The 22,488-nt window shown below is 52.4% G+C and overlaps 2 protein-coding genes across 2 annotated transcripts; both read right to left on the reverse strand.

Moving 5' to 3' along the window:
* Window positions 1-202: 202 nt before the first annotated feature.
* Window positions 203-2,173, reverse strand: LOC128907395 (interleukin-17F-like). The gene is made up of 3 exons (XM_054196215.1): window positions 2,147-2,173; window positions 1,043-1,287; window positions 203-440 (listed from the first exon to the last, which is right to left on the reverse strand). Exons 1-3 carry the CDS (start codon window positions 2,171-2,173, stop codon window positions 203-205), a joined length of 510 nt encoding a protein of 169 aa, XP_054052190.1.
* An 8,089-nt stretch (window positions 2,174-10,262) lies between these two features.
* Window positions 10,263-22,038, reverse strand: MCM3 (minichromosome maintenance complex component 3). The gene is made up of 17 exons (XM_054197296.1): window positions 21,759-22,038; window positions 21,398-21,510; window positions 20,690-20,898; window positions 20,261-20,391; window positions 19,352-19,590; window positions 18,339-18,447; window positions 17,472-17,625; window positions 16,791-16,922; window positions 16,129-16,337; window positions 15,433-15,607; window positions 15,109-15,235; window positions 14,618-14,768; window positions 14,331-14,471; window positions 14,044-14,150; window positions 12,859-12,941; window positions 12,423-12,498; window positions 10,263-11,781 (listed from the first exon to the last, which is right to left on the reverse strand). The coding sequence occupies exons 1-17, from the start codon at window positions 21,837-21,839 to the stop codon at window positions 11,583-11,585; spliced, it is 2,436 nt and encodes an 811-aa protein (XP_054053271.1). The 5' UTR covers window positions 21,840-22,038; the 3' UTR covers window positions 10,263-11,582.
* Between the last annotated feature and the right edge of the window lie 450 nt (window positions 22,039-22,488).

Consider the following 22,488-nt stretch of genomic DNA (forward strand, 5'->3'; position numbering starts at 1 on the left):
GCCACCAGTGATTCCCACTCTAAAATCCATAAATGGACAATAGCAAAAATCAGTATTTCCAGGAGGTGATTTGCTCCAATTTGCAAAGGAAAAGTCATGTTGAATTCCTGGGATGCAAGGTGGGCATCTGTGGGATTTCTCCAGAGGGATGTTCATAGGAGACATTTCTTCTTCCCAGTGCTGCCTCCTCTACTAATACATTCTAGGACTGGTAGTGGACAACTGGAGTGACACACGTGCAGCCCACGGTGATGACTTTCTTCTCCAGGCGATAGGTGGGCAGGCAGCCCCGCTGCTCCCGCCGGAGGACAAGGATCTCCCGTTGGATGGGGACGGAGTTGAGACTGTGGTCCTCCTGCCCCATTGCGTTCACGCAGCCAGTGAGGCGGCACTTGGCATCAACGATCACCTGGGGGAACCGGTTGGGGTCCTCGTCAAGCCTGGGGATGGGGACACAAAAGGGGTTTACGCACTTGCACAACATGGTTTGGTAGGATCTTCTTGTTTATCTCCATGAAAGGCCCACACTATTTACCTCTGTATCCTCATTATGAGACAAGGCCAAAGAATTTCCCTATCTTCAACATTTTTAGGATGATTTCCTAGAAACGGAATCAGTTTGGGGAAGGTAATACTGCCATATGATTCTTTAGGAGATGATGGAGTGGAGCTGGGTGAAATAAGGAAGTAATCACAAGTGGACTATTCATTTTTGTTTGGTTTTGTTTTAATTTCAGCATTCAAAAATGTCTTTCAGCTAAAAAAATACAAAATTACGATGTACTGACATTTTTCTCCTCCTGGAGTAATAATTCTTTGACAAATGTTGGTAAGATGATTAGAAAATGCCCCAATGATGTCCCGTTGCACTGCAAACAGTTTCTATGTCACCCAACATCAAAATGTGTATGTCAAGAAGTGTTTGCAATATTCACAGGACTCCAGGCATACCCTGAGAACCAGATATTGTTCACCACAAAAAAAAAAAAAAAAAGCCTGTGCAGCACAGCTATTGTAATTTAGATAACAACTAAACGGTTACCTGTAGTCCCAAGGAGCGAGAGAGCGGTTCCTGACATCGTGGACCATCCTAAACCCATGATCTGAATTGCTGATACGAATGTCAACTTTCACCGTGGTAGGGAATTTGAGATCTTTTTGGTTCAGGCAACCTTCTCGAAGCCTCACAGAGCCACCGTCCCTGCTAGGTCGAGGATGAGTTGCCCTCCCATGGGGTGTGCTCCTTACGGTGAGTGCTAGAACCAGCACCAAAAGCAGAGATCGGAACTGAGAGAGAGAAAGGCGTCATTAGCTGTGCTCAGTCAAGAAAGAGAGAGCACAAAGAGACAAGTCTTGACTAGACTGGACCATCAATGGACCTTCTTCATACTGATATTAGGGAGAGATGAGCTGGCATGAGCTAATAGCACAACGATGGCAATAATAACTCATCACAACAGATGCTAAACTCTGATTCAAATTCTGATTCATAGATGGCTCTGCACCAAGAAGAGCATCTCTCCATCAAGCATCTCTCCTCCTCTGCAGTCAAACAGCAATGTCTTATGATCTACAAGGTTGGGTAAGGACTCAGCTGACCCCATGCCTAAGCTTAGAAACCTAGTAAGCCATATCCTTTCTAAGAACAGGAAAGGTTGGCCACCTAGCAGCCATCTGCTGGAAATAACCTTTTTCTCGATGAAATCTGAGATTCTTGGGCCATTTCCAGGAGCTAGGGTTTTAGGAAAAGAAGACAGATAAATGCATAATTTTTTAAGAAAACCGCGAGAGTTGACAGTGCTGCAAATACTACATAGGCTGAAATGTAAATAACCTTCACAATGACATTTCAGCAATTTTGTTAGCATGTTGCCTGAGAAAAGGACTGTCTCTCCCAGTCCCACATCAGCAGTGCTGACCTTACAAATAAATAATGGATAGTCCATTGCCTCCTTGTCACTCAAGCACCAAACCCACTTGGAAAAATTCAGGACAGAAAGCTGTACCAGACAGACCGAGCAACCCATTCGGCTCCCACTAAGACCAACAAGAATTGCTCCTAGATAACGGCATCATGGGATCTGTGTTCTGATTTTTCTCTTGCAGCAAATATTTCTTAATGCTTATACAAAATATAAGTACGTACCACCGCAGCATAGTTGGCAAAAGCCATGGCAACTTCTCTGCTGCTTTAGGAGGATGCACGCAGTGACAAAGCGCAAGAGTTCTCCTTCTCCGAGACCTCTTCCACTCTCTGTGTGTCTCAAAGCCAGATGTGGTCTCCTTTTTATAGTGAAGTTCAACCACGACCATCCTTTCCATTGCAGCATATAGCCACCTTACCTGACCTGAGGTTAGGAGCTGATATTTCATTTTCTAGCCCACTTCCTTCCGTCTACCTCCAGAAAGGGGAGGGCAGATACTATGTCATCAGAATCCCAAATCAGCCAATACAGTTTATTCAGGCAGATAAAGAGATAAGGGAAGAAAAGCAGAAAAAAAATTGTTTATGCAGCTTTTTTTTTCCCCCTTTCTACCCCCTCTTTCTAATATTAGTGTTCTCTCACCACTAACACATCTGTGGATGCACTTCCACATTCCCCCCACAAACCAAATGGCAGAGATCAGCAAGTTGCAAAGTCAGGCACCCAACAAGGGTTTCAAAATGAGGACAGGGCATGGAACTTCACAGTTTAACCTCCCTTTGCTTTAATTAATTGCACAATCCACCCCTGTCTCATCTCAGGGATCCTTGTGTTCTGCGGTGACCAGGCAGGGGAAGAGTAGGTGCCCAAGGAATGTCCTCCTGGGGGACCTCAGGGTACCAGGAGCTGGGATGCTTTCCCCACTCATTGCTGAGATCCCATCTTGACATGTTCTGGAGAGCTCTTTGAAAAACTCATGCATGCCCTGTAAGGGCCCTGAGGGCACTAATTGTCCTTACTGGCCTTGACCAGCATCACCATGGATTTCCCTCCACAGCCCATCACCAAGAGCCCTATTTTAGTTCAGCTTTGGGCCCCCAGGCCCTGCCTGAGCTACACTGTAGGAGTGCTGGTTTCCTGCCCCTTCTCTGGCCTTGTCTCCTGGATGGACCTGGGAGTAGCATTTCTCCTGGACCCCCTACGGTAGCACTGGAGCAAACTCACATGGAGTCAGTATCCTGGCAAGCAACAGGGAATGTCTTTTGATGATCCCGTGAAAAATCCCACCAAACTTGATTAAATCGCAAATGTTTATAAAGCTTCGGCATGCACAATGTAAGGGCTGGGCAGAATTTAGCAGCTAAAGTCTGGATGGGATTAATTGCTCCTTAAGGATTTTCACAATGTGCTTTTTCCTCTTCTGTGTCAGTATATCACATATGTTCAGTAAAGTATTCATTTAATCCCTTAGAGCAAGGAGAAGGTAACGTTGTCATTGTTCGGAGCTGCCAAATCCAGTAGCCCCAAATTCAAACCCACTAGAGGCAAGGATGCCACTACTCTATGCTCCCATGTCCCTCCAGTAGCGAGGCTGAGCACAGATTCCTGATAGGCACGTACACAGACGTGTATGCAACACAGGTATAACATACATACATATGCAGATGTCCAGACCCGTGGATCAACACGGGCAAAAAATATCACTCAAGCAAACACAAACAGGACTGATGGCCTCATCTTCTTCCCCTCTCTGGCTGATCAGGATGAAAGCGTGGAAAATAGGTGTATATGTACACATCCATCCATACATACAAGACGGATCTCTCCAGTTATTGGCCTTCAACCATCTCTCCAGTAGCTGCCCCTGGATCCTCCAGTCCCCCCATTGCTTCATGCACAGGCACAAACACAACCAGCAGTTGCTCCAGATTTATGATCTTTCCAGTAGCCAACCCCCAGATCCCACAATCTTTCTAGTAGCTGGTCTAGACCTCCCAGTATCCCCAGTAGCCAATTTGCAGACCCTCTGGTCTCTCCAGTGTCCTTCCCAGACTTGTGGCTGCTCCAGTACCTGGAGATAGTCCAACTGGATGTCTTTAGTGTTTCCACACTGATGGCTTTAGCGTACCCATACAATGTGCACGCGCACCAGTCTCTCCAGTTGCCGGCTCATAGACAGAGCAGCACTTGCACTGGGGATAGAGAGTGAAATTACAAGAGGAGAGGATAGGAGAGGATTTAATAAGAAGACAGGGCACCCTGGGGTGATTAGGAACACAGCTCAGCCAGACAAGCATACTGACCACCATCCCACTTACATGTGATCAGCCCCTGTCATCCCTCCTCCCATTTTCCTCTTTGTCCCTCCCTGATCCACCCTGATCCTCTCCTTTGACAACTTTGCCCCTTCCCCTATACATCCCATAATAAATCTTGCACAATCCCAAAATTCTCTTCCCAGCATCCCGTAATGAGTCCCATACCCTTGTAGCCAGCGAGGTGATGTGGGGAAAGCCTCCCCCATTGATTCATTTGGTGGGTCTCACATCTGGACTTGGGTTGACCATCCTCCTTGGACAACCCTGAAAGAGCAGGGTCAAAGGCTCTGTTGACACTACGTGATTTGGGTTTCTCCACGTGGCACCGCTCCTCTGCTCCCTTGTGTTCATGGAAGATAATGGCTCTTAATCCCACAACGTAACAATCTCCCATTTTATAATTGGGGATGAGAGGTGTGAAAATAAAAGGGGAAGCAGGAGCTAGGACTCTACTGTTCCAGCAGGGATCAGCCACAACCTGGAGGGAAAAGACCAGTGCATGTGCTGTTTCCTCAGAAGGACCAGCAACTCTTGGGTGCCTGGTGGGATTTGTGAGTAAAACCTATTTTTATTGCAGAAAAAGACTGTGACCAGTTTTATCAGCTTCTCTGTGGAGAAGAGTCCCAAGAGAAGCCTCTCCCAAAGTCATGTACCCAAGCTGGAAGACAAGGATTGAAGTGTAGGACTCTTCCCAGAAATTCATCATCAGTCCTCCAAAAAATCTATGGATTCATGGCATTTTTAGCCCTCCAGAAAATCAGGAGCCTCTTACAGATTCATGACATTTTCAAATGAGAAGGGACTAATCCAGTCCCTGCTTTATCACCTCTCTTGAATAATGCCAGAAGAAATCTCCATCGACTGATGCTTTATGTCATTGTGGGATGTTAAGATTTTGTGGTTTGATTCAACTGACGGTTCAGAGACCAGCAACTCATCTCACACAATTTTTTTCATATTTCATGTTACTAAGTTCACATGAAGTAACACCAATTTTGTGACACACGTTCCTATTCTGACTGTTCGCACCTATACAACAACGAACCCATCTACTGAGACGCAGAGTGTCGAAGACCAAGAGAGGGTAGAATTACCAGAAATCCACTTTTCTAGCCCAGAAACTGACCCCCTTTTTTTCCCCTGAGCCCTTGCAGTGAAAGGGAAAGGGCATTGCCATGAAAATGAGTTGGATTTTGCAGGTATGGGGTTAAGCGGAAATTGTTACGTGTGATGAAGTAATGACATCATCGTGCCGAGTACTGGGTTATTAGCCCTGACTGCCACTTTCCACTCACATCTTCTGCCTTCCGTGGCTTATAACTTCAGGAAAGATTCCTTCTTTGACCCGAAATTTCCTACGATTGAACTTTTCTTCCATTGACCTTCGCCGAAAATTTGATCTAAAAGAGGTCATCTAATATGAATCATGACAAGGGAGGAAATACACTCACTTTCTCAAAAAGCTCTTCACTCCCGTGTTGCGAGGGTTTAGAGCAGGGATGGGGACTTGGATGTAAGAGAGATTTTTCATTTCACCTACAAGAACTCTTCTACACTTGAGGTACTATAACGAAAACCACTGTTTGCACTGCAGGATTTGTTACACGCTTAGGTTAAGGTTTTCATTGCACTGCAGAGGCATAAGACACGCCTCATTTCAGGTCAGGCTTGGACACCACATCCTTCTATGCTCCTCTGAACATTTCCGCGTTCCTACCTCCCAGGAGGCACTGGTACCACCTCCAAGAAAACGTGGAATTAAGACTCTAGAGCAGACAGAAACCAAAACTACCCAAATGCCTTTGAACCCAGAGGAACGAACACCAGGAACTGAATCGTGACCCGCATTTCACCAATTTCGCTACTGGGCAGAGCAAGGGCTGTTTCTCAGCTGCATCTCTGCAAATACCTATAGCTGGAAGTCACCACTTCCATGACGTGATCATTTTCTGCTTTGGAAGCAGGTGCCTGGCTGTGCGGGAGGGACTAGGGAGACTAAATATGGCTGGAATCCTAATAAATTAACAAGATATATCTGGAAGTAGTGTTTCTCTAGAACCATCTACCCCACAACCACCCTGTCCCATGGATGGAGTCCAGTGGACCCACTCTCAGTGTTTGCATCCCACCAAGCCACCAGGGAGCTGCTACGAGAACAGGCAGCATTTTGGGGGCAGGTGTCTCAGCCAGCTCAGATGAAGAGCATCAGAGGACCTTCTGTAGCCCACAGCAGCAAATGAGACAACGGGGCTGAAATTGCAACCCCTGAAACCTCTGGATACCAGGGACAAATAAATATTTCAGAGCTGAGCTCAGCAGGTCAGCCAAAGCACCTCCAGCAGCTCTCTCCTGCCTCGTTGGCCACCCCAGGTTTTCCCCTTCGTGCTATGTGGCACCATAAAGTCACCTACCTTCTGATACAGCGAGCTGACTGCACGCACCCACGCTTATCCCCCACTGGGGTTTGCTGACGACGCTTTATCACGCTGACAAGACTCGTGACCAAGTTGCAGACCGCAGCCAAGTGATGTGAACTGGAAAGACCGAATTTTGAGGGGAAATGTAGCTAGCCGAGCGTGCCACAGATACGGGCAGCAGAACCTCCACAGGGGGCTGTCAGCATGCTATGCTCCAGCACGACAGCGACCACAGCTCGGTGTTACTGCTGGTGGCCCTCAGAGGGGACCAGCAGCACCTCCAAGCTCCCTCTACCGATGGGCAAACCTAATTTTTGGCTGTCACCCCTGTCTTGGCTTCACACTTTGGCCAAAGCTGTGGGTTGAGTGGGAGGCAGGGATTAGTTGGTGGTGATGGTGCTGGCCTGGTGCTCACCCATCCCGCAGTAGGCAGGTAAATAGGGCATTTAATTTCTATCACCAATAGCCCCACAGAGAGAGCAGGGACTAAGGGCTTAAGAAATATAATGCTAAAATGCAACGTGTTAAATAAGGCACCAGGGAAACCTCTGGGTGCATGACCTGCCACTGCAGTTGTGCCTCTGGTGCACAGCCAAGTCCTGGTCATGGGCTGAGTGGTGGGTGATGCACGAGGGCACTGGTAGACAAACTTTCTGTATCATAGATTCATAGAATCATAGAATGGTTTGGGTTGGAAGGGACCTTAAAGGTCATCCAGTGCCACCCCCCTGCCCTGGGCAGGGACACCTCCCACCAGCCCAGGTTGCTCCAAGCCCCGGCCAACCTGGCCTTGAACCCCTCCAGGGATGGGGCAGCCACAGCTTCTCTGGGCAACCTGGGCCAGGGGCTCACCACCCTCACAGTAAAAAATTTCTTCACAATATCTCATCTAAATCTCCCCTCTTTCAGTGTAAGATCCCTTGTCCCATGGCTCCCCTCCCTGCTCCAGAGTCCCTCCCCAGCTTTCCTGGAGCCCCTTGAGGGACTGGCAGGGGCTGGAAGGTCTCCGCGGAGCCTTCTCTTCTCCAGGCTGAACCCCCCCAGCTCTCTCAGCCTGTCCTCCCAGCAGAGGGGCTCCAGCCCTCCCAGCATCTCCGGGGCCTCCTCTGGCCCCGCTCCAACAGCTCCGTGTCTCTCCTGTGCCGAGGCCCCAGCGCTGGAGGCAGCACTGCAGGGGGGTCTCCCCCGAGCGCAGCAGAGGGGCAGAATCCCCCCCTCGCCCTGCTGCCCACGCTGCTGGGGATGCAGCCCAGGATGCAGGGGGTTCTGGGCTGCCAGCACACATTGACCACTCATGTCCAGCTTTTCACCCACCAGTACCCCCAAGTCCTTCTCTGCAGGGTGTCATCTGCAAACTTGCTGAGGGTGCATTTGACCCCACTGTCTGTATCATTGATGAAGATACCAAACAGTAGTGGTCCCAGTATGGACCCCTGAGGGACACAACTTGTCACCGATCTCCATCTGAACACTGGGCCGTTAACCGTCTGGATGTGACCACGCAACCAATTCCTCATCCACAGTCCCCACACCAACCGTCCCACAAGCTATGGACCATCCACAAACCTACCAGCCAAGTCAACTTCTTTCAGAGCTATTTGCTGTACCCTGCCATCCCAGGCTATAGGACAGTAAAATAAACCAGAGCTTTACCTACCCTGGAGCTCCTCCTGGTGTCTTGTCATGGGAAATACAATATCAGCAGTTCCCAGCTGCAAAGACAGGGAAAACACAAAGGCCTCGGCACAATAGGAGATGGCTCGAAAAGCCACTCTGGCCAAATGCTCTCGCTGCTCCCTGCTGTGGTCTGCAAAGAGAAACAGCCTCCGAAAGTCAGGGAGAAGTGAGCAGAGAAGAAGGTGATGATGATATCCTCACTCCTACAAGGCAATGTTGGAGCAGCAGAAACCACTGGGGAAGTTTTTGCAAGTGCCCGGGCACCTTTCCAGAAGAAAAAGGTTGGTTCCTTTGCCCATGAACGAGTCAGTAAGAAAACATCACCTACACCTTGAAAAAGGCACCTGGGTACATTTGGCCCATCGCTCCTGCCCAGGAGCTTTGCAGCATGGAGCCACCACGGCGGTGGCCATGCAGGAGCGGAGCATAGAATCATAGAATCATTTAGGTTGGAAAAGACCCTTGGGATCATTGAGTCCAACCATCAACCCCACTCTACAAAGATCTCCCTTACACCATATCCCTTAACACCTCATCTAAACGAGTCTTAAACACATGCAGGGATGGTGACTCCACCACCTCCCTGGGCAGCCTATTCCAGTGTCTCACCACTCTTTCTGGGAAGAAGTTTTTCCTAATGTCCTTGAACCCATTCCCTCTTGTTCTATCGCTAATTACCTGGGAGAAGAGACCAGCACCAACCTCTCTACAGTGTCCTTTCAAGTAGTTGTAGAGAGTGATGAGGTCTCCCCTCAGCCTCCTCTTTCTCAAACTAAACAGTCCCAGCTCCTTCAATCGCTCCTCATCAGATTTATTCTCCAGACCCTTCACCAGCTTCGTTGCCCTCCTCTGCCCTCACTCCAGCACCTCGATATCTCTCTCATATTGAGGTGCCCAGAACTGGACACAATACTCAAGGTGTGGCCTCACCAGTGCTGAGTACAGGGGGACAATCACCTCCTTCCTTCTGCTGGTGACACTATTTCTAATACAAGCCAGGATGCCATTGGCCACCTGGGCACACTGCTGGCTCATGTTCAGCCGCTTGTCAATTAGAACCCCCAGGGCCTTTTCTGCCAGGCAGCTCTCCAGCCACACTGCCCCAAGCCTGTAGCGATGCATGGGGTTGTTGTGGCCCAAGAGCAGGACCCGGCACTTGGCCTTGTTGAAGCTCATACCGTTAGCATTGGCCCATTGGTCCAATCTATCCAAGTCTCTCTGTAGAGCCTCCCTATCCTCATGTAGATCAAGCATGTTGTCTCAGCTTCCCTCCCAGCCCCACAAAGCTCAGGACCAGAGCTGTGCAATAAATCTGAGACAGAACAACTCTGACCATCTGTGTGTTCAACTCACCTTCACCGATCTTCGCAGTTTTACGAGCCAGGCGCTGGCCGTAGGTCTGAGGTCACCCTGCGGAAGTGCAATGCATACAACCAGAGATCTTTAGGAGGCTGCAAACAGGCAAAACTCCCTCCAAACCTGAAAATCTGCTGTTGCAGCTGTGTTGGACGAAGGGGAACTCAGAAATCAGGCTTTTCTAATTCAGCAGGTCTATTTGCAGAAGAAAAATGGGGGCTTCCCCCCCACCCCCATGCAATGAGATGCTACCAAGTCCTCTTAGCCACCAGGATGTATAGCTCCAGGTAGGCAAGAGGCCACATAGCTGCGGTGGGAGAGGCGGGAGCTGCCCACATTTATTACCCACCAACCCCAAGGGCATTTCTGCAAGTGCCTGGTCCACCAAGGCAAAGGCACCATGGTGGAAGGTCGTGCCCAACACTGTCCCTGATCCCAAAGGGATGGGCAGCTGCCTGAGGGCTTCCCGTAGCAGCGCCGGTCCCCAGAAGGCTGCAGAGCTGCACCCCAAGAGGTGGGAACAGTTTAAAGCCAAGTAAGCAGCCAGTCATGCGAGAAATAATATTTAGACATTTTTATTATTCAAAGCCGTATTTATGGCATCCAGAAACAAGGGCACCTGAACTGTGCAGGTACCCAGAGACAGACAGGGGCAACAGCCAACAGCCTTTGCTGATTAGGGTCTTCTCCGAAGCTTAACCTCAAACTTGTCAGGACCAAAAAAAACCAAAACAAAAAAAAAAAAAAAGAAATCCCAAACCTTCAGCAGCTCTGGCATCACGAGCAGCAAAGACAGGTCTGACTGCACGTTCAGCTTTTCTTGAAAACCATCCCAAACCATCCCAAACCACAGGATCTTGCTGGTTTCTAGGAACAGACGCGGTCACCTATGTGTTCCTAGAAAGCAAGATGGTTCAACAAACCTCCCAAGAGCAAGGGAAGGCTTTTACAATCTCAGTAGCTGGTGGTTACCTTCCACAGGATGCAGGAAGATTTGCTCAGCCAGCAGGACGTACAGGGGATGCAGGATCCCAGGTCGCCATAGCTTTGACCTTTCTTTGCTACAGGTTTCCTCCCATTTGTGGTGGCCCCATTCTATTAATAAATGCACAATCCCCAACTGGAGGCAGGAGCAGCTGCAGACCAAACCCATCTGCACCAGGGATGTGTCCCCTGGGCAATTCTGAGCATCCCAGGTCTTTCCCACCCACCTGGGGCCAAAACTCCCATAGCAGGGCTGTGAAATCTAGAAATCAAGATGACCCATGGGTGATGGAGCAGGGCAGACTACACGTGCCCCCACATCAGAGAAATTGTCTTCCTGGAAGTGGGTAGGAAAAAAAAAAAAAAAAAAAAAAAAAGAGGCTGGTCACAGCCAACAGGAGAGGCATCAGGCACCTTTACTTGCAAGACAAGCAAATCTAGGCTATGTAATTGGGAAAAAATGGGAAAAAAGAGGGAAAAATAAAAGCTTCACTACTAACAGTGGAGCTCCCATATTGCTTCTTACCACCACTATTGAACGTTGGATTGATTCCTAAATCCAGGTATTTTTATTAAAAGGCTAGAACTATTAACCAGCAAAGTTAAAAACAATACATTAAGAATGTTGATAATTTGCACTTAAGTTTTTCCTTTCGGTCCCTTGCAGAAAGAAACCTCTTCCCAAATACTCCAGTTTAGAGGCAGCAACGGTAAGAGAGCTTCCAGAGCTCCTGGCTTTTTTTGGTGCCAGCAATGCACAGTGAGGAAGGACTGTAAAGTGCTCAGACTTGAGCTCCCTAAAGTTCAGCTCAGCCCAATGAAGAGGCCAGGAGAGAGTTGAAGGCAAACACAAAGAGTCTCCAGACTGAGGGTCCACGAGAACTTGGGCTCTTCCACCCAGAGGCTCAGATTAAGAAGATAATATCATCAGACACCATGATCTGGTTGTCATCTTGCATGTGGGCCAATGCCACCTTCACTTCTGCCAGTGAGAAGGGCTCAGGGTTGTCGCGGTTGATGGACTCCATCACGCTCTTCAGACCCACAGACTGGGCATGGGAAGATTTGAAGACGTCCAGGAGGGCAGCCTTGAACGCTTTCAACCTGGTCAGACAAGGCGAGAAGTGATGCCCCTCAGAGACCACACACACAAGTCCTTCCTCTCCCTTCCCAGCCCAGGATCCCCCAGCCCTTCCCTGTTCCAGAATTGGCACCCAGCAGGAAAGCTGAAAGCAGAGCTGGGATCACCCACCACAGATGCATCTCCAGCATCGGACAACAGCTTAGACCCACCAGGGTGGGGTGGGACATGCAGGGGCAGACACCTCCTCCAGCCCCTACTCAGAGAATCACAGAACGGTTCAGGTTGGAAGGGACCTTCAAGATCATCTAGTTCCAACCCCCTGCCCTGGGCAGGGACACCTCCCACTAGACCAGGTTGCTCCAAGCCCCGTCCAACCTGGCCTTGAACACCTCCAGGCATGAGGCAGCCACAGCTTCTCTGGGCAACCCTGGACGGTGTCTCACCACCCTCAGAGTGAAAAATGTCTTCCTAATACCAATCTAAATGTACCCTCCTTCAGTTTGACACTGTTCCCCCTCGTCCTACCATTACAACCCCTGATCAAGAGTCCCTCCCCAGCTTTCCCGTAGGCCCCCTTCAGGTACTGGAAGGTCGCTATAAGGTCTCCTCAGAGCCTTCTCTTCTCCAGGCTGAACTATCCCAACTCTCCCAGCCTACTTACCTTGGCTCAGACAACTCCGGCTTCTTCGCTTCGCCAGTGGCCGAGGCTTCAGGTGTCTTGGGAGTGTGTGCCTGGACTGGAGCAGAAGGAAGAGTTACCTTCAACCCACCTGGTGTCCAAGCACCCAGAAAGCAAAAGCACTTAGCCCTAGGACGGGGTGGGCGACACCAAACTCCTTCCCAACGCTGTTACTTCTGCAGCAGTTTGGAAGCAGACAGAAAAAAAATACAAGCAGCGATACTAACTCTCCTGTCCCGCATGGACATGGGGGGTTCAACACAAAATTCATCTTGATTTAGTGGTGCCACACCACACCAGGGACCCCAGGTGACCCCTCTGGAGCAGCACAGCTGCTCTGCAGGGTGTGCAGACCCACCAGGGGAGAGGGCAGCAGCACCCTCAGGAGCCGGGTACCAGCAAAAGCCCAGGGACTCACCCTCCGGCATCTCCTCCTCGGCGTCACTGAAGTCATACGGGTCGTAGGAGTCCCCCTCGCCTCCTGTGCGCGCCTTCTTTCTCCTGGGTGAGGCAAGAAGAGGTCACCCCTGCTCCAGCCAAACTGCAGACCTCAGGACCCACCCCAAACCCCAAGCTCCAGGAGACACCTGGCCAAGACCACACAGGGTACCTGCGGCTCACAGCTAAGCCACCCTCCAGCCACAAACCACTGCCCATGGTTCGGGACCCAAGCCAGCACCAGTCCCAAGGGTTGTGGGCTTTCAAGGATCACAGAAGGGTTTGGGTTGGATCATCTAGCCCTGCAATGAGCAGGGACATCTTCAACTAGATCAGGTTGCTCAAAGCCCCATCCAACATGGCCTTTAATGTTTTCAGGGCATCTACCGCCTCTCTGGGCGTCCTATTTCCGTGTCTCATCACCCTCATTGTCAAACATTTCTTCTTTACGTCCAATCTAAGTCTACCCTCCAGCTAGGGTCTCACCAGAGTGGAGTAGAGGGAGAGAATCCCCTCCTTCTACCTACTGGCCACACTTCTTTTGATGCAGCCCAGATACGGTTGGCTTTCTGGGCTGCCGAGCACACATTGCTGGCTCACGTCCAGTTTTCCATCCACCAGTAGCTCCAAATCCTCCACCAGGTTGCTCTCAACCCATTCATTCCTCAGCCCATGCTGATACTGGGGATTGCTCTGACCCAGGTGCAGGACATCGCATTTGATTTTGGTCAACTTCCTGGGCCTGCTCCTCAAATTTGTCAAGGTCCCTCTGGATGGCATCCCATCCCTAAAGCGTATCAACCACTCCACTCAGCTTGGTGTCATCTGCAAACTTGCTAAGGGTGCACAAGATCCCCACTGTCTATGTCGTTAATAAAGATATTAAATAGTGTTGGTGCCAGGACAGACCCCTGAGGGACATCACCTGTTACTGATCTCCATTTGGACATTGAGCTGTTGACTGCAACTCTTTGGACGTGGCCAACCAGCCAATTCTTTATCCATCAAATAAAGGTGTCCCCATATTACAGATCTGGGGAGGATGATCCACTAGGTTGAGCAAAACATGGAGTCTTTCCCCAAGGCCAGCACTGCCTGACACAACCTCAGAAGAGGCTGGTGGCCCTTGTGTGACATCACCCCCCTCTCTTGCCCTGGCACCTACCTCCTGGTGCTGCGCTCCTCCTTGGGCTGCGACTCCTGGTCCTCCTCCTTCTCGGTCTCCGAGTCGTCCTCCACCTGCTTTCTCCGCTTCTTTTCCTTCTCCAGCACCTGGGTGGCAAAGGCAGGATGGACTCGGCCCCCTTTTCCAATCAAGCTGCTTTTCAGGGGCCAAGATGGACTTGAGGGACCCAGATCCCATCACTGCCCCGCCCCTACACGGTCACCAGGAAAGGACCCCACCAGGAGCCCAGGGTGCTCAGCCGGCACCAACTGACACTTTCACCCCACCTTTTTGAAGTAGGCGAACTGTACCAGCTCCAACGCCGCCTCAGCATCCTGCAGATCAACTGTCTTGTTCATCCTGGCCTTGGCGTGGGCTGTGGAGAGGCGGATCAGGGTCTCCAGGGTACGGGCCGTGACGGGGGAGGTCTGGTGGGGACAGAGAGGTGTCTTTGCAAGGCTGACCCCCACCGCAGCATCCCACCAAGGTTGAAAAAAACCCCTAAGGGGAGAGAGGAGGCTGTGCCTCAGTTTCCCTTCTCCCAGTGTGAGAGGGAGCTGCTCCCAGGGCTCACCCTGGCGATGTCCGAGTTCATCTGGCTCTGGTTGCGCAGGCGGGAATACTCCTCCGCTATGTAGCTTGCCGACTCCTGGGTCAAGACGGGCTTAATCATCTTCGCCACGTGGATGTACTTCCTCATGAACTCCATGCTGACGATCTTCTCCCTGCGGGGGACATGTGCACACTTGTGTCCTCCAAGGTGGGGACGGTCAAAGGGTCTTTGCAGAAGTGGCGCTGCACCCAGAAATAGCGGGATGCCCCTTCATGGGCACCCAGGAATGGGGGGAATTCAGCTTGAGGAGACGTTTGCCACCTCCCTGGCATGAGAGACGAAGCCCATGGCAGGGCTCCCTTGGCATCCTGACCACGTACCTCCCCGTGGACCACCTGGAGCACTGCTGGCACCAGCAATCAGCCACCGCCTGGATGCTCAAGCCAAACCCATCAATTCACAGTGCTAGAAACCGCCAGGGAGCTCCAGGGGACGTGGGATGGGGGACTCACTTGCGGCGGTTGGGCCCATGCAGGAGGTCATCGTGTTTCTCATACACTTGGAGCTCCTGTTCCTCTTCCTGCACAAAGTCGGGGTCCTCCGTAGCCAGGATCTCCACAGCACTGCCCAAGGGCATGGCTGGAGAGGGGAGGGTCACAGAGATCAGGCTTTTAGCCTCTTGCAGCATTGCTGGAGTGACTTCCAAAAGCCACCAAAAGGAGCTCTCAACAAAGCCAGGGTTGCTAAACCCAATGAGCTGTCACAAAGAGGTGACAACCCACCAAGGAAGGACAGGACCAAGCAACAAGGCAGCTGCACAATTACAGGCGACTCACCATCCCCATCCTGCTCGTTGGGGTTGCGGTAGCGGTGCATCCGCAGGACGTGGTCCGAGATCTCCCTGTCCTGCTCGGGGTCCATCTGGTCCAGCACGATGAAGAGCAGGTCGAAGCGGGAGAGCAAGGAGTCCTGCAGGCCAATGTTCTCCATGGGCGTCTTGTACTGGTCGTACTGCAAGAGGACGAAACAGGGTGTTACAGGACACCCTCACAGGCCTGTCTTGGCTGACAGGGAGGCTGGGAGGACCTCCTAGAGCCAGCCTTAAAAAGATGGATGTCCGGGCAACTTGACACCACACTAAACCTAGCCTGCTGCAGTAATAAGGCCTCTTTTCCCCATCCTGGAAGGTGGAAGTAGCTCTCATTTGCAAGGAAAACACATATTTTTTGTGATCCCAGATAAGACACCAAGACTGAGGTTCGTCACCGGGATGAGGGTCCACTGGGCTTCCCCAGGACACCCAGGCAGAATCAAGCCAGGGTGAGAAACCCCATGAGCCCCTCTCTCCTCCAGGATGGCCATGAGCAGCAACGGAGATCAAACCAACCAGGTCTTCACTGCCCCATAGATCCCAGTCCCAGCAAGAACCAAGTCACTGTTTTTTGGGGATCTTTTGGGTTTTACCAGCTATCTCCTCCACCAAGACAGCTCCCAGTATCCCTGGGAGGGGACCAGCAAACACCAGCACTTACCCTGCCGTAGACAGGGTTGGCCGCCGCCAGGACACTGCAGCGGGAGTTGAGACGGGCATGGATGCCGGCCTTGGCAATGGTGACGCGGCCCTGCTCCATCACCTCATGGATGGCCGTGCGGTCAATGTCGGACATCTTGTCAAACTCGTCAATGCACACCACCCCCCGGTCAGCCAACACCATGGCCCCTGCTTCCAGGCGCCGTTCGCCTGGGATGTCGTGGGAGAAAAAAAAGAGGGTCAACCACCATTCAGCAGCTCCACGCATCTTCCACCCTGCCATCCTCTTCCACCACAGCACCACCACCCCTGTGACTAGGCTAAGCCTCAAAGAGCAGCAGCACCCTTCAGGGCTGCACATCTCCTACCCAACTGGACAGCAGAAGGAGGACACTCAGGATGAGGAGCAAGCCCATGAGGAAGACAAGATCCAGGCTGCTGCTAGCCCTCACAGGGGGTGCACCAAGTAGAAGAAGAGTGGAGAACACCACCACCTAACAGAGGTGGAAAAAATACCCCTAAACACCATTATTGTTGCCATAAAGCTTCTGGATGGAGCAAGTCCTGCAGAAGGAACAGCAGCCCTGGATCTTGCAGAGTCCCTCCCGGGGGTTAACAAGCACCCGTCAGCCAGTTCCCACCTGGAACCAGCCTGCTCCTCACCAGTTTCTTGGTCCGTGGTGACGGCAGCTGTCAGGCCAACGCCGGAGGAACCTCTGCCAGTGGTGGGGATGGCGCGGGGTGCGGTGCTGAGGACGTACCGCAGCAGCTGAGACTTGGCCACAGAAGGGTCTCCTGAAATGGAGAAGACTGCATTTAATAATCACACGTCACCTGGATGATGTGTCTAATTTGGGGCTTCTCAGTGGGGGAAAAAGAAGGGGAGAAAGAAGTGGGTTTGTTCAGCCTTCGGAAAGGAAGGCGATCAGACTATATCCCTGCCTTTCTCAATGACACAATGGAAGGAAATAAAGATGGAGTCACAGTTTTGAGATGCACATGGTGATGGGACCAGAAGCAACGAGGACAACTTGGAACACAGGAAATACCAATTGGATGGCAGAAGAAAAAGACAGCTCCTTGAGGGCAGTCACATTGGGATAGTGGCCCACAGAGGCTGTGGGATCCCATCCCTGGACATGTTCAAAACCAACCAGACAAGTCCCAGAGCAACGAACCTGTTCTACCAGTGACACTGGCTCTGCCCCATGCACACGCTTGGACCAGAGGCCTCCAGAGATCCCATCTAACCTCAACTAATCTATGAAACTAAGTCCAGGAAAATGCTTCTTCATCTCACCCCCCGGCAACAACCAAGGGTGACTCTGCCCAGCCTTTCCAGACCTATCAGCAAGATGTTGATGTCTCCTCGGATGCGGCTCCCATTCTCCAGGACCTTCTCCACCCCTCCAAGCAGCATGCAGAGAAGGGCCTTCTTGATGTACTCGTGCCCGTGGATGCTGGGAGCCAGGGATCTTGCCAGCTGGTCAAAGATATCCTAAGGCAGAAGAGACAAAGTACAGCCCATCAGATGGACTGCAGCAAATAACAACAAGGAGCAATGCTCCAAAAGTCCATTTCAGAACAAAAAATGAGCTTATTCTTATCACAGAACCACATGGATGACAAGTATTTAGAAAGGAGAAGACCACATTTGCTAGTTTTCTTTCAATGGAGCTCTGAAGTCCTAGACCATCCTGACTGTCATGGTCACCCAAGCAAGCACTGGAAGCAGCAACCCCTGTGAGAGCAAGGCTTTCTCCTTTCCACGCTACGAGCCAAAGGTGTGAGCATAGGACCAGGCTGGGGCAGACACCCTTTCCCTCCGTATCTCAGCCTGGTTTGGCGTTTGAAGAGTTAGAGGGAGGTGTTTCTCCTGCAGAGGAACTTCTCTGGCAACCGGCTGGCAGGGTCAGGACACACACAACACAGACCGATGTCTGCACAGCACGGCTGCCACCAGGCAGGCAGAACGAGCTGTACAGAAGCAGCAACAAAAAAAAAAAAAAAAAAAAAAAACAGGACCCGATCAAAGCCTAAGTAGAAAACACAAAGTGAGTGGAAAAATCCAGCAACATCGCTAAGAGGGTTGAAGAGTTACTTGCAACCCAACAAGACATCTCCGCAGCCACATGCCAAGCCTTAAAGCTGCTCTAGCTGAAACCTCATGCTCGGATACAAGCCTGCCTTAGAGAAGTAAGTCTCAAATACCTTGGAGCGACTCTTGCTGAATCTCTTGATCTTGGCCACATCAGCAGCAGAGTAGAGAGGCCGGACGTCTTTGCTCATCTGCTTCACATGGCAAGCGATGAGGATAGTCCTGGAGAAGGGACACAGCTATGATCAGGTCTGCAAACCCCACAGAGCCTACGGGTCACAGCAAAAACGCAGCAGAAACTTCCACAGGGTCAGTGTTTGCTCTAGGAAGTCCTGAGGTGTGACTGGAAAGCTTCAAGAGCTGTAGCCCCCTCTATCTGACTGCACTGGGCCATCAATGGAGCATCTTTAAGAGCACCCAACCCCCTCTGTGCACAGCTGGAGCTCACAGCTACACACTGATGCTAAGGAGCAAGATGCAAAACCACCTCAGAGCGATTTAAGGCAATGTTCGGCCCAGCTCTGTGATGGCCACCTGCCTGCCCTAGATAGAACCATAGAATTGTCTAGGTTGGAAGGGACCTTTCAGATCATCGACTCCAACCATCAGCCTAACACTGACAAAAAACTACCACTAAACCATGTCCCTCATCACCACGTCTACCCAGCTTTTAAATTCCTCCAGGGATGGGGACCCCACCACTACCCTGGGCAGCCTGTTCCAATGCTTGACAACCCTTTCAGTGAAGAAATTTTTCCTAATATCCATCCTAAACCTCCCCTGGTGCAAATTGAGGCCGTTTCCTTTTGTCCTATTGCTTGTTACTTGGCAGAAGAGCCCAACCCCCCCGGCTACCCCCTCCTTTCAGGGAGCTGTAGAGAGCGAGAAGGTCTCCCCTCAGCCTCCTCTTCTCCAGGCTGAACACCCCCAGCTCCCTCAGACACTCCTCACAAGACTTGTGCTCCAAACCCCTCACCAGCTCTGTTGCCCTTCTCTGGACACGCTCCAGAACCTCAATGTATTTCTTGAGGGGTTCAAAATCTCATTCCCTCAGACCTCAGCTTCCAGAGATGTGACCTAACTAAAAAGGGTGGGAGGGCTGAAGTCAAGCCAAAAGAAAGCTCACCTGAAAGTCCCTGAAGTGTAACCCCCTTTCTTTCCTGGCAGGCAGCGGTACGTTCCCACCACCTGGATGCGGTCCCCAGGCTTCACCTTGTCCACCAGGTCATCATCCAGAATGACATCCACCGAGCGTGGCAGCTGCCCTGCTGGTGCCTTCTCAGGCATCTCCTGGATGGTGATGGTCTGATGGTCCTTGTAGACAGAGAGGCCAAACTCTGTCTCCAGGGGGTTATTTTCTTCATCCTAGAGGAGGAACCCCAATAAAAAGACTAGCACCATTTTTCAGGAGCACAGGGAGAAGAGGTGGGTCAGCTGAGCACTGGGAAGACAGGTTGCATCACCCAACACACACGAGACTGCTGGGAAGGGTTGTTTCATCAGGACTTGTGGAGGCTGGGGTTCACCAGCTCCACAGCCCCCCCGAGTCTGAAGCTGCCAACACCCATCACTGCTGGTACATTAGGTCTCTCCAAGCCTTGGCCCTACGATAGACAGTGGTGACATGCCATCCATGCAGAAGGCTGTGTTCACAATGGAGAGAAAGCTCAGGTTAACCTTCTTCCGTTCCCAAATACAGGGAAAACACTCCAGGACAGTACAGGCCTACATTGACCTGGGTCCCAGGAGCAACAAGACTGGCTGACAAACCCACAAGAAACCACGTTCCAGCAGAATCAACATCATAACTAACATCTGAACTAGTGGGTCTGGTGGCCTTGTGTCCAACAAAGACTTTCTTTGCACATTCCTAGTAGCTATCTGGGACTGTCATATGTGTGATGTGCCCTCTCTCCCTCTCCAATGTTGGCAGAGGGAGAAGGGATGCACAGGGATGGGAGATCCTGAGCTCGAAGCTGGCACGTTCTCCCCAGAGGAACCTGCTGATGCTTTCTACAAGGGTGCTCCACCTCACCTTTGTAGGGTAGACGGAGCTGGATGGGAATGCATCCAGGGAGGTCATGTCTGTGTATCGGCGCTCAATAGTCTTCTTGGTAGCTGGGCAATAATGGACGCTCCGGACGATCTTTGGACGAACCAGAGAGCCTGGGGTGAGAAGAAAGAGGAGTTAGAGGCAGGGATGTCCCACCCCTTTGTCAGCAGACAATCCCCAACAGGGTCTCCACTGATAAACTGCACTTGGGACACAACCCGCTGTCAACCATGGCCAGGATTTGCTGAGCTTAAAGACCATCCCAACACTCAAGACCTTCTGCCAAGCCCCCTGTTCCCTTAACCCAAGTTGCCAGGATGTACCATGGCTCCTGGTGGGCTCCAGCCCCTCCGCAGCCAACACCTGCACCCACCACCCCCCCAAAGCCCTTGGATCTTCCCCCAGGCTCACATTTCGTCACGATGCCCTCCACACAGACAATGCAGCTGAGGAAACAGGCCGTCAGCGTCCGCGGCGACACGTGCTTGGAGCCGAAGCTGCCCTCCAGCCCAATGTAGAAGTCCTCGTACTGCTTGGCATAGGTGGCATCAACAGAGGCGACAAAATCCTTCAGGGCTCGCTGGAAGGCGATCAGCTCCTCAAAGGCATTGCTCAAGAGCCTGCAAGGGAGGGAGGTGATGATGAGGATCGATCAGCAGCCCCTTCTGCCTCCCTCCTCAACACCTCCCTATACCTCCACGTGCTCTGAGAGTTTACTTGGAGCAAGAGGCAAAAAAACCCAAAGCCCATCATAGCTCTGCGTCAGGTCCACTGCCACCAACAGACGGGAGCTGAACAAACCCAACCACATCTGGAAAACCTCACGTGTCCCTGAGCAGATTGGCAAGCCAGGTCCAAAATACCCCCAAGCATCTTAAAAAAAAGGAGATGATTTATATTGTGTCCAATCAACCCCAGGTTGCTGCCAAAGGTTCTTGCCAAATCAAGCTTGGAAGGGATGGGTGTCATGGGGGAAAAGAGCACGTCCAGCTTTTACATGGGATCTGCTGCGCAGGACAAGGTTTGGCCCTTCCTTGCCACAAAGGACCAGCAAAACCAGGGCTGGACCTCTGAGAACCCGCCTAGGGCTCGGTGCGAACCCCGCCGCCCCGCACCAACCGGTTGGCCCTCTTCTCGTTCTTCCGCCGCAGGTCGTTGATGCTGACGAGGAGGCGGTACTGGTTGTCGCTGATCATGTCCCGGACTTTGCTGTGATAAATCCCTTGATCTTCCTGCAAGAAAGGGGAGGAACCCCAAAAAACCCTGTTCACACTTTGCACGTCTGAGACATCCCTCCCCCAGGAGCTGATCCCTGCAGAGCTCGGTTCCCTTCAGCCCCACCGACCAAGCACGGCGGCACGGGGAGGGGAGGGGGGGGGGCGGGGGGGGGATGGACACTGGGACCAGAAGTTCCCGACCCCTGGGGACACTGTGGGGGGATGCTGCACGTCTCCCAGCGCAGCCCCGCTCCCGGCCTCACCTCATCGTCCAGAAAATCGAGGTAGTCGCGCTGCGCCTCCCGCAGCTCCGCGTCCTCCAGCCCGCCCGCCGGCGCCGCCATGCTGCCTGCCGCTCGGGGAGGCCGGGAAGGGGGGTCGGGCCGCGGAGATGCCGCCGCTGCTGTAAGGGGGAAGGCGGTGGGAGCCGAGGGGAGCGGCCCGGACCCGGCAGCGCCCGCGATCCAACACACAGTGATCCGCTTCCCCCCCGACCCCGGCGCTGCCGCTTGGCGCCAAAACCCGCCACCTTTCCCGCCACCGAGCGGCCGCTCCGCCTCCCTCCCGCCCCGCGGCGCTTCTCATTGGTCGGCACCGCCCCGCGCCCGCCAATGGGGCGGCTAGACAGTGATGCGCAAGAGGTCCAGCCAATCAGAGTGCGGGGGGGGCGGGGGGCAGCCCGGGGGGGACCCGCGCTCCTCTGCGCCCGCGTGGGCTGCGGCGGGCGGGGCCGGGGGGAAGGGGATCGGTCCCGAGGTGTCGGGGGTGCGGAGATCGGTTCCGGCTGTCCCGGAGTCCTGCGGGCTCCGAGGGTCCCGGGATCGGCCCCGGACTCCCGGTGGTCACGGAGTCCCGGGGGCCCCAGGGGTCCTGGGATCGGCCCCGGGCTCCCGGAGGTTCAGGGCTCCCGGGATCGGTCCCGGTGGTCCCAGGAGTCCCGGGGTCGGTCCCGAAGGTTCCGGGGCTCCCAGCATCGATCCCGCGGGTCTCAGG

Source organism: Rissa tridactyla, chromosome 3, assembly GCF_028500815.1.
Source record: "Rissa tridactyla isolate bRisTri1 chromosome 3, bRisTri1.patW.cur.20221130, whole genome shotgun sequence".
NCBI lineage: Eukaryota > Metazoa > Chordata > Aves > Charadriiformes > Laridae > Rissa > Rissa tridactyla.

Coding starts and splice junctions, on each gene's coding strand:
- MCM3 (XM_054197296.1), bottom strand. CDS start 21,839: ATGGCGGCGCCGGCGGGCGGGCTGGAGGACGCGGAGCTGCGGGAGGCG. Junction 15,608..16,128: donor CCAACCCTGTCTACGGCAGG/GTAAGTGCTGGT, acceptor GTCCTCTTGCAG/TACGACCAGTACAAGACGCC. Junction 14,769..15,108: donor CATGGGCCCAACCGCCGCAA/GTGAGTCCCCCA, acceptor TGTCCCCCGCAG/GGAGAAGATCGTCAGCATGG.
- LOC128907395 (XM_054196215.1), bottom strand. CDS start 2,173: ATGGCTTTTGCCAACTATGCTGCGGTG. Junction 1,288..2,146: donor TTGCCAACTATGCTGCGGTG/GTACGTACTTAT, acceptor TCTCTCTCTCAG/TTCCGATCTCTGCTTTTGGT. Junction 441..1,042: donor CTCGCTCCTTGGGACTACAG/GTAACCGTTTAG, acceptor CCCCATCCCCAG/GCTTGACGAGGACCCCAACC.